The sequence below is a fragment of the Tachypleus tridentatus genome, chromosome 4 (genome assembly GCF_004210375.1).
Source record: "Tachypleus tridentatus isolate NWPU-2018 chromosome 4, ASM421037v1, whole genome shotgun sequence".
NCBI classification, from domain to species: Eukaryota; Metazoa; Arthropoda; class Merostomata; order Xiphosura; family Limulidae; genus Tachypleus; species Tachypleus tridentatus.
The window spans coordinates 87,564,107-87,576,195 of record NC_134828.1 but is presented as its reverse complement, the minus strand read 5'-3'; the positions used below and the strand labels follow the sequence as shown (position 1 = coordinate 87,576,195).

General features: G+C 33.8%; 1 protein-coding gene across 1 annotated transcript in view; it reads right to left on the bottom strand.

Moving 5' to 3' along the window:
• Positions 1-6,845: 6,845 nt before the first annotated feature.
• Positions 6,846-12,089, bottom strand: part of LOC143249636 (salivary peroxidase/catechol oxidase-like) — a 38,770-nt gene continuing 33,526 nt past the window's right edge. Inside the window, exon 16 of the mRNA XM_076499866.1 lies at positions 6,846-8,641. Coding sequence (XP_076355981.1) covers positions 8,452-8,641 — 190 coding nt within the window. The 3' untranslated portion in view covers positions 6,846-8,451. The remainder of the gene's footprint in view (positions 8,642-12,089) is intronic.

Sequence of the window (12,089 nt, the reverse complement as noted above, 5' to 3'; positions counted from 1 at the left end):
AGGTGTGGATCCTTTTCAGAGAGTAAATTCCCTATCCTCTAGTGTTTCAAAGGGATTTAATCCCACTATGGGCATCCTATTGTCATTGCCTTTCCACCTTCTCTCCATTCCTCAATTTCACTTATTTTCACATTATTTTCCTATTACTTAATCCACAGGGAAGTCGTACCTGCTCTGACTTTTACTCACTCTCCAGTTGCCATTATCCACTCTTCACAATAGCTCTGGGTTACTTTTCTCCTTTCCTTCCTAAGGTCTCACAACCACTTATTCTAGATGTAAATTGAGCAGTTGATGTTTCCTCATTCAGGATACTTGCTCAGAATCCACATCAAAAGGGGGGTGGATTATGGAAAATTCTGCTCCTTCAGTGCCTGCTTTTGAGATGGGATTTTTCACAATGGAAAAAGTGATATCACTAGGTGTGTAGCTTGCTTTCTTTCTTTAGTTCAGGTAATTCATTATACTGTTAATATGAAACCTAATTCCAGATAATTGTGCTTCATAACATCAGTCTTCTCACATCTCCAGTGTTCCTGTCTATGTGAATTTTTTCTAGTAGAGTATGGGAGAATCCTTATTTCCTTAGTCTCAAGCCCTAGGAGAAGTCAGTATGGAGAGTTTATAATAGGGTGGTGCAATCCTTGTCTGAAAAGTAGTGCTGAATGTTACCTGCAGTACTTTGGGTTCACCTTGAGACACAGGTCTGGTATTATATTTCCTGCACCTGAATTTTTGGTATATATTTTTCCAACATATAATGAACTGGATTATAGCCTTAGCCCCACACTCTTACTCAGCTGTCCACCTTTGAGAACTTGCCATTCTGCCCACCCTAGTGACTTAGTAATACACAGTAAGATTTATAATTTGTTCTACCACCTCTATTGAGCAAAGAATATTCCCTGCTAGAGATGAATGTGATTTCCTGCTAGGCTACTTCCACCTCTTGAATGTTTTCAAAAAGCTCATCTTCATAATTCTCTGCATCAGTCCCTTACTTTCTTTACTATGGGGTCTAGCTCTTTATGATGTGCAGAAGCATGTAGCAGTTGAAAATGCATTTCATATAGACAACTTATCTTCCTTTCCACTTATGGTGCATTTAGTTTGGTCTGTCAATAATGAGCCTGTGCTCATGGGAATTAATGTGTGTGGAGGATGGTTTGCCTCTCGTTGGTGGAGGACTATAGTTTAATGACAATTATATCATAGACTGATGCAATACATGGTGCCCATGAGTTAATATTCTTTGTGGTGCAGAGGGGTCTATACTTATCTGAAATGCATTTCCAAATAAAGAAAATGTTAACATCCTTCTTGCAGTTTGTATAATCTATTTGCAAAACTTCTCGAACCTTTGAAAATCATATATGATTTATCATTATCTTTGTATACTGTACCTGGTATTTACTCTCCTTTACTAAGGACTGTTGCTAAATCAGCAGCAACAAGAGTTGGTAACTCTTACATTAAATACTTAATACCACATTGAATAGCTCTCACTAAAAAGTTATGGCATTCACATTTTGGCCCTATCTGTGCATGTTGGCTTAAAGGTACAAATGAAAACTAGTGATTCTCAACATTTATAGAAATACAGTGCTGTCTTTTCTTTGTGGACCTGACGATGACCGAAGAAGGTCGAAACATTCGCTCTTCTATGTAAAATATTTTCTCAACCCAAACGAGCCGTTTTTGCATATATATTTCTCGACATCACTGAGTGCTATCTGTTGTATATCCAGGTAAATACTTTACAACGTGTAGATTGATCTTCACCAAAATTGGTATGAAAGTTCTTTTGGTCCATAAAAAATTTGTTTTGCAGAGTGTATGGGCATTTTTGCATTCTTTACCATCACTTCTTGTAGGTGGATCTTTACCAAATTTGGTATGAACGTTTGTTGGGTCCATAAGCAAATATGTACAAATTTTCAGTTTCTCACTTTGTTTTTATAGGTGTTTTTGCTGTGGATGGATCTTCACCAAATCTGGTATTGAGGTTCATGGAGAGATACATACAAATTTTCAGTTTTGCAATTTTTAGATTGTTTTGAATTTTTTATCACCACTTTGGCGGATCTTGACCAAGTTTGGCATAAAGATTTCTTGGGTGAATTTGTGTTTTCACATTTTTTAAATTTTTTACAATTACATATAAAGGAAATAACTTTTGTCTTAAGAGAACCTTTCATTAACCATGAATTTACATAACATTTATTTAGGGTGATAAGTATTCCAGCTAGTAGATAAGTAATACATTATGGCTAATCTTTGCTGATGTAATGATAATTCACTTAAGAAAACTTTTTACAGAAAATACTATAATACTTGCAAATAAGGCTTTATCACTTGTTAGATTTGTGTTCATTATTCAGTTGTGAAAATATTTTATTTGAATGCTTGAACATTTACAGAGCTAATTAAATTCAAGCAAATAACTTACCAAGCACAATATCTCAAGTTTTATAATAGGGGTTATACCTTTGAATTGATATGTTCATATTTTTTACATAGGTTGAAAAAAACAAAATTTAGTTTGAATAATTAAGTCTTGCTGAATAATTTAGTAGTTTGTTATACTTCCTTATTTTTCTACATTTGTGAGTAATATCAACAGTTCCAGTTTTATAAAGACCTGACCTTTCTGAGAAAAAAATTAGCAGATGTGAGGAAATCTTGTTGTATTGATATTCAATACAGACCAAACAAAAAAACAGCAGTGAATCAAGTTTTGATATATGACAGCTAAGTAACTTATCAGTAATCCAAGTCATGCAAGACAGGAAGGACTGATGAATTACTTCACAACTATTTAGAGCTTAGTGTAAAACAGTTACTAATGCCTGCAACATATTGAACAGATTGTTGTGTGAAAGTTGTGCTCAGAAAAGGAAATAGTCAAAATTTTCCAATAGCTCAGATTTTGAAAGAGGAAGCTAATCTGTTTGAACTGATAGATTCCATTCTGTTTTCATTCATTCATAGTCCATTAACATCGTTGTTTAACATGCTTGATGGTTTAAACGTAAAAGGGTGATGCAAACTGGGTGTGTATAGTGTGAAATGATGTTGGATGTCATGCCATTTCATTTCAGCCTCATTCATGACTCATTAGCCTTAAGTATACGGTGCTGGTTAATTACCATATTTTGCTTAAGGAAAGGAGCAGAATACATCATTTACATTCCCTCTACTCGATAAATGTAAATTGGTTAATAAGTAGTCTTATGCCATACCACCTAGAAATGTTCCAAGCTACATTGCCATTCATAGTTTCCAGAATTTCTGAAGACTAGTTGATTAGCAACTGTTCACATCTTTGGCAGCATAGCCACCTGACTGTATAGCTAATTTTCAAGCAGCATTGATCAATTTCAGTCCTAGACTTTTTATCTTCAGCCATTCTTCTGTGTAGTTTTACATAACTTTTTTTTAGTAAGGAATATATTCCAATGAATCCTGTATGTTGTTATGAACCTACTCCATTTCTAAACCATTGTCTCTGGTGTCAGGAGAATGTATTTATCTGCCAATTACTTTAATGGATCCATATCTACTTCTAATACTTCAAAATACTGTAAACCCTGACTAGAAGGATTGTCTCTCACAAAACTAGTTCTTGTATTACATGTTTTACTGTTCTAGCAGTCAATTTCTCTAAACAAACACTTCTGATGAGTTTTCATAGTGTTACTGTATCTACATTAACTGTCGTAATCCTTTTGAGCAATTGTTGGGTATACATCTTCCCAGATAATACAGTCAAATCCTTCACAAGTCACAATATAAATCAAATACATGACATAATATGTTGCTTAAATATTTGGGAGTTATGTTAATCACAAAGTTGCCAGATCACAGGAGAAACTTGAATAATATATAAAGAATATATGGTAATGAAAATATGCATTGAATAAACCACACAGACACACCAAACATGAGCATTACATCATGCTTATGATTAGGCATGCCATGGAATGTAACTGAAGCTTATCCATCATGTGGAGAAACCTAAATGGCTGTTATAATGATATGCAAGTGAACAACAGAGTACCCTCCACTATGAAAGGTATATGAACTCATCCTAAAGCAGTTGTTACTAATGGTAGTAGTACAAAAACTAACAAAGGGAATATCACATGAACTGATTCTGGCAAGGAACTTATTGGCAGAAACGAAAATGTGCACCATATAACAAAAGGTGTTCCAGTAAAGCCCTTGTCAACAATCTTATAAGAAAGCAGATAAACATGTGACAGCTAGAAAAGCATGAAGCACTAGAAAATGTGTAACTGTTAGGAAATCACTTTTGCAGAGAAGAAACTAATAAAAAAATATTAGAATGAGTATCAAACAAACAATTGTAAGTTGTAGAAGTGATGCAGTGTGGGAGTCTAGTGGAGATTAGTAGTATTTTAACTGTAGCAAATATGCCTTATTCAAAGGAAATCAGTGGCAGTGCAAGGACACTTTTGTTGAGGGGGGGGGTTGAGGTAAACTGTGGAGGGCTTCCCAAAATGCCATCAATATGAAGCATAGATGGTAAATTATAATAATGTAAATACCAAGGTACATTTCAGAAAGGTGTGCTATTTTGAATTGCATTTTCAATGCAGTTTTCATTGGAAACTCATACTCTGATTAATTCATTATTACAAATAGGGCATGTTGTAAAACTGTGGGCATTTAATGGGAGTTGGTGTGTAGCGTGCAGCTGGCATCTGGATCTCGATTGGGCTGAGCTAATCGTTAGCTGTACGCAGAGCATACACCATGGTCAGCGGCTCAGTGATCATACGCTTAAGGCGTTCGAGGCAGGAATTGCGTGCTCCAACAAAGCAAACCCGCGGCCTGGATATTGAATGGTCATAGTAGCACCAAAATAAAATCTCTAAATTGCAGTTGACCTTCACAGAAAGGCTGGTTTCTTCATAAGTTGACATTATTCATACAGGCCAAGCTGTAATTGTGATATTGTTCTTATTATCATAAGTGTGACACGCACCTGTTACAATAATGTAGCTACTACATAAAATTAAATTAGGCACTTCTAAATAGCCCAATGACAATTTCAAAATTCATTCTAGAATTGTTTAGAAATATTATTTGGACAGTTAACATGTAAGGTTATTATCTAATCATAAGTATAACATTAATTGGATTTTAGGTCACAATTTTAAGTATATGCCACAATCATCAGTACAATTTTGGATGGCTGATGCAAAATGATCTCGCAGAGGACACAATACTGGCTAAATGCTTCATAGTTTTGACCTATACATAATACACTTATACATGCATGCTATGTTTTACTTTTCAATAAAAGATAAATTAAATTAATGGGTAAATACCTGTGAAACCTTTGGTTTATCAAGTAAAATCCCTGATGATCTGTTGTAACTTGAAATCAACATGGTTGTCTAATCTTCGTCAAAGCTCAAGATAGAATGGCATTACATTGGGAGCGACAATACAGCGCATGAGTTTCAGTGCATTCAGTACATTGCTATGGGACGCATGGCACGTACTTCGGTCTTAATGAAGACGTCGAGTACTACAGATCTATGTCTCTTTGATGTTAATTGTTAAGTAACAACGACAATTGTGTTTTCCATATTTTATGAATATACGTAGGTAACAATATTTGGGAGGGGGGGCTTCTGGAGTGCTTGGCTCATTTTTGGGGTGTTCAAGCCCTCTTCCCCCCTGGCACTGCCATTGAAGGAAATTCATATTCTATCAGGGCAATGATCCCAGATATATAGATATAGCTGATATTGTAAAACATTACTTAAAAGAAAGGTTGATGGACCTAGATCTGGTTGGGATGGTTGCTTGACCCACAACCTGAAAGTCAAAAGATCAAAACTTTGTGCTGAACACACCCTTTCATCCATGGAAGTATTATAAGATAGTCCACCTGCATATTAAATGGTAAAAAGTTGGCATTGGGTGTTGCTGATCAGTTGCTTTCCACATGGTCAGTAATGAAAAATTAGGAACTGACAGATAGCTTTAGCAGCTTTGCTATCAACAAAGAGGAAAGAACCTTTAAATGAAAATTACCATGAAAATTAGTGAAAGTGGGTGAGGATACACAAAGTTGAAAAGGTTAAACATTTGCCCAATAAGTTATCAGTGGTGCTTCAGAATGTTTGAAAAAATATACTATGGCAAGAGTTCATCCACTGATACTGATGCCATATAACATGCACCAGTATAGTACTATGGAAGTACAGTATATTAATCATACTGTCCAAACGTTTCTTGTACTGTGATTCTGCTTCTTGTGTGTTTACATATTTATTTACAGTACTAGAGATAAGAAATTAGTTAAAATTTAAATAAATAGATATTAGGTTAAATATATAGCATTTTAAATTTTTAAATGCTTTATTACTTTGTACTTTTTTCTAGCCAAATGCTTGAATTTTCATAATTCCAGAAATAGAAATACATATAATCAATGTCTATATTTCCTTAGCAGTATAACATTTCTTGGTAAAAATGAGAAATAATAAGGACTACAGGTAGTTTTTGACTGTTCAAAGTAGTTTGTAAATATTTTTTTTCTATAAAATTACCCCCTCCACCCCTCAATTGCACAGCAGTATGTCTGTGGACTTACAACCATGGTTGGCATAGCATAGATAGTCCATTGTGCAGCTTTGTGCTTTATATAAAAAAATAACCCCAAAACAACATAAAATTATTCATTACCATTCTGTGAATGTCAGGTCTGCGAACCAAAGCTACTTGTTTTTGAACATAACAATTGACTATACAACTGAAATGCTTTGTTTTTTAAGTTCAGGTAAAACATCAAACCAAAGATAATATTTTTAAATTTCAAGGGTTATACTTTAATGGAATAACCAAAAACATTACATAAATGTAACTTTATGTACATAATACATTACTTTTTCATAACAAAAACATATTTTGCCCTTCCGATCTCCATACTTTTATTCCCATGTGTGTTTTTAAGTATTGATACTTGATTAATCTTCTATTGCACACGTTACGATTACGAAAATACAGTAATCTTTTTTTTTTTATCAGTTTCTTACTTAAATAGGTTTATATTGGGGAAAAAAAGTTTTGTGAAATATGTCTTGCAAACTGTAAATGCATGCCTTATCTAAAGTAACATTATTCAATTGAGGAACCAACAACAATGATGTAGTTTATTTAGACTGTTACCAGGAGGTAACGGTCTAAACTACAACATTAAAGAATTCTTATGTTTACTAATGATAGATTTGTTACCTGTACATTGCAATGTGCAACAGAGAGTTAAAATAGTTTTAGAAGAGACAACAGTTTTCATTTTTAATACTTGAACCACTTAAAGTAGCACATTAGATGTAGGAGGTAGTTTTCTCTAAGATTTGAAGTTTACTTTACTTAAGGAGGAAAATATTTGGCCATTTTTGACCACCATATATATTATCTGGTACATAATTCAAAGACTGTCAAATAATATAATGAAACTGTATAAATTCCCCAAAACTTAACTATTGAAACTTGCACACCATGTTCATATCAAACACATTTATGTTATTTACAAAATATTGTATTATTTATTTATGGCTAGGCTATCAAAGCCTCATGCTTACAGAAATTTTGGCTGTGGAAAACAAAAAATATACAATTATTTACAGGATTTACTGTACAGCCTCCTAAAAACAATTGATAAAACCATATTTCATTTTCAAATATAACCGGTAAAAATACAAACTTTGAGCACTTAAACTTTTAACTCTCAATATCTTGGACATCAAGAAATAGCAAATGCTGTTTCATTGTCAAATATTGGTTAAAATATATAAATTTTCATCTGATTATATCCTTTGGGGTGCTAGCTGATATTAAGGGAAGATCACAATTAAAAGTTATTTAGTAGTTTAATTCCATTAATGTTAATTATTATATTTCTACAATAGAAACAGAATTAGTTAACCAAGTTACATTTCAGAATATGGTTTGAAAACTTTGTTAACAATTAGTAACATACAGTTGAGGTTCAAAACAGTAAAATAACATTTCTCACAAATATTACCCGTTGCTTCAGCTCCTTTAAATATAGATAGGATTAGATTTTGAATGATATTTTAACACTTGGACATTCTTATAATACTCAGTCTCAAGGATAATTCTCAACAAAAAAGAATGATTAGATATTCTAAAAGATGTAAAGAAGTTCCTTGACAGAAGCTTTAGGTTAATTCCAAGTTGTTGTTGTTGCAAATTAACTAAACTGAATAAAGGCCATCCACTAACTTTCAGTTAGGACTAAAGTATACAGGAACCTCGGTTTCATAAAATAACAGGAAACATGGGCCTTACAAACATTTTGCAAAACCTCCAGAACCATCTATAAAATACACCTACTTTCTACTAAGCTATTTTAAAAAAAAAGATGATTTAATTACATGTTCTGTTTCATGTCTTCAGAATTATGGAATATATTAAGCAAATTATAGTACAAGTAGTATGGTAAGAATGAGGAAAATAAGTATCAGTCATAATATTGCACATATTATGTCTACTTATTTTGTAGTGATTGACATCTGCCCATTTTGTTAGATCCATACGGGGAATGGCAGTACCATGACATTCAGCACGTGGATTTCTGAAAAGAGAGAAAGAAAAATTACTAAAAACTATTGAAATAAATACGAAAAACTCATATTTGATTTTGATATTTGAAACCTTGATACTATTCTAGTTTCCTTTGACTTAAGGTAAAAATGAACACTAATTACTATACAATAAAAGATGGTTCTAAAGTTCAGTACTGTTAGCAACAGTTAAGAGAAATCTGTCAGCAAAGTTAAAATGGGGAAATTCAATTTGACAATCCTATGTTACATGGAAAAATTGCTGTGTACTTCTATATGTTATATAAGAAATTAATCTTTCTTACAGATGTTTTCTCCGAAAAGTCTAAAGTTGTCGAAGCAAAAAGAAGAAATAATACAACTTTGGAGAAATTTCAAAACTATTAAGTTAAAGACCACTGGTTTGGTGCACTTTATGTCATATAACCTATATAAAAAGCCAACATGTGTCATTTCACGCTTGATTTTTCAAAATAGGAGGTGTCATGAAAGCAAAATGCATTTATCCAGATATAATAGTTCGATTACTGTTTTTGTTTTTTGGAATTTCGCACAAAGCTACTCGAGGGCTATCTGTGCTAGCCGTCCCTAATTTAGCAATGTAAGACTAGAGGGAAGGCAGCTAGTCATCACCGCCCACCGCCAACTCTCGGGCTACTCTTTTACCAACGAATAGTGGGATTGACCGTAACATTATAACGCCCCCACGGCTGGGAGGTCGAGCATGTTTGGCGCGATGCGGGCGCGAACCCGCAACCCTCGGATTACGAGTCGCACGCCTTACGCGCTAGGCCATGCCAGAAGGTAGTATCACCAAAACTCTCTTGCTTTTCGATATATTAGGTGTTAATATATCTGCTATCACCAATAATTATTATATCAACACACAATGAATTTATTTTATGAATCATCTTAATTCAGATTGTCTCGCAAAGGAATTTACCAAAGCTCGACTGCCTCTAATTCACTTTTCTGCCCCGTTGTTAGTAAAGCTTTACTTCGTAAAATTTATTTATTTCAGTTAGCTATAAAAAAACATGAGGTTATGGTATATTATGAGATTGGGGTTGTAACATGTGTTCTCTCTATTTTGATGTGCTATATGCTAGTATTTCGTAAAAATCACACGCAATCTAAATTTTCTCTTTTGACATAGTGCATAAACATTTTGATGAAATTAATAAATAAGCTTACCTCCCATGTTGATGATATTAATAAATAAGCCTACTTCCCATGTTGATGAAATTATAAATAAGTGTACTTCCAATGTTGATGAAATTATAAATAAGTGTACTTCCCATGTTGATGAGATAAATAAATAAGCCAACTTCCCATGTTGATGAAATTAATAAATAAGCCAACTTCCCATGTTGGTGAAATTAATAAATAAGCCAACCTCCCATGTTGATGAGATTAATAAATAAGCTTACCTCCCATGTTGATGAGATTAATAAATAAGCTACCTCCCATGTTGATGAAATTAATAAATAAGCCAAACTTTCTTGTTGAGGAGATTAATAAATAAACCTACTTTCCATGTTGATGAGATTAATAAATAAACTTACCGCCATGATAAATAATTTACAAATTCACATCCGTGATGAACATTTCAAAAGCTCATTTTATTCTTTTCTGGCCCGCCATGGGCAAACGTATTAAGGCGTGTGACTCGTAATCTGAGGGTCGCGGGTTGGCATCCCCGTCGCGCCAAACATGCTCGCCCTTTCAACCGTGGGTCGTTCTAATTTGACGGTAAATCCCACTATTCGTTGGTAAAAGAGTACCCCAAGAGTTGGCGGTGGGTGGTGATGACTAGCTGCCTTCCCTCTAGTCTTACAGTGCTAAATTAGGGACGGTTAGCGCAGATAGCCCTCGAGTAGCTTTGCGCAAAATTAAAAAAAACAAAAACAATCTTTCTGTCATCAATTTACTCCATCTACTGGTAGATACTCTTATAGCACTGATAATAATTTTACAGTAACTTTTCATTCATTAATTAGATGAACTGTATAGTTTGTTTTACCCAACATCGTGTCCGAAGTTGAGCAAAAAATGCGACCTGGCTAACTAATGAATGAATATTTACTGTAATATTCTTATCAATGCTACACGATTAGGTACAAGTTTGGCCGCCAGTTGTGATTTAATTCCTTATAGTCGCATATTCAGACTTTTTTTGAAATTATCTTTTCTTCACATCTAAGGTGTTTTTGATTAGATGTCATAACTTTCTCAGGACACAGCAGGAAACCACAGCAAGTAAGAAAGTGACACTGGATAGTATCTCACATCAGCTTTAAAATCACGACCTTATTACTGGGAACAAATCTTTTCTTTACAGAACCAACCAGAACATTCTTTAAAATATACAGTAGCAGTATTTCCTCTCTAAAACAGTATTAATAGCTTCCTTTATAGTAATGCCATGGAATTTAGGTCAGCAGTCTCTTGTCATCACTCCATGTAATCGGAGCAGTCGTATCAAACATCATTATTTATGTTAATTGCTTAAGCTAATATCACATGGCGCTATACGTTCTTTAATAAGATAGTTTCTTAAAGTTTAGGAAATTTGTTCTTAAAAGTTGGCGATGAATGATAACTGTCCACCTTTATGTTTCTTTTAAAAACTTGAGCTAGAAATTGCTAATATACTTTGCTTGCCTATTTTATTTTTGTAGCAAAACCACATCAGGCTATCTGCTATGTTCACCAAGAGGAATTTTAGTGTTGCAGATTCGAAGACTTATCGCTGTCCCACTGAGGGACTTGCTTGGTCTAACCAATACTTGTGTATCTGCACATATGTCTGTTAGACCAATAGCTCACGTGATTTTATGTGTAGGAACTTACTGTGGTACTGTTCCAGATATTAATATCTACTATAATGCATGGTCTAACCAATAATTTCTATGTGTAAATAATATCGCACTGTTTGTTAACGAAGTTAGCAGTTAGGTTACTCTGTCCAATGAGGAATTCAATGGGTCAATTTACCTTACTGATGTAAAAAACTGACGTTAAGTTTGAGCGATGTTTCTTGAATAATTTTGCACATGTGAATTATACCAAATGAGACTCCTAATTGTAGATTGTAAAGATTTATCACTGCACCAAATTTGAAAAAGAAAATCTTCAAAAGATAAGTATGTTTTTCTATCAGATAAAGTTTCTGTACTTTTGGTGTGAAGAAAAAGTAAAGAAAGATCTCAATATTTAGTAAAGAAAAAAATATGTGTTAGTTCAGATTACCATAGGCCAGCTACAGAAGGTGGAAAACTCCTGAGCTGTCTCTTCTATTAATAATACAGAGTGTGCCATGCAGTTTTCATTTTTATTTATTTCTTTTTTGGCCACGAGACACGTTACCATATTTACCTTTATTTTGCGAGGAAATGGTTAAAGTGGTTTATAAGAGCTGTTAGAGGATTTCATATGAAAAACAAATTATTGTGCTTG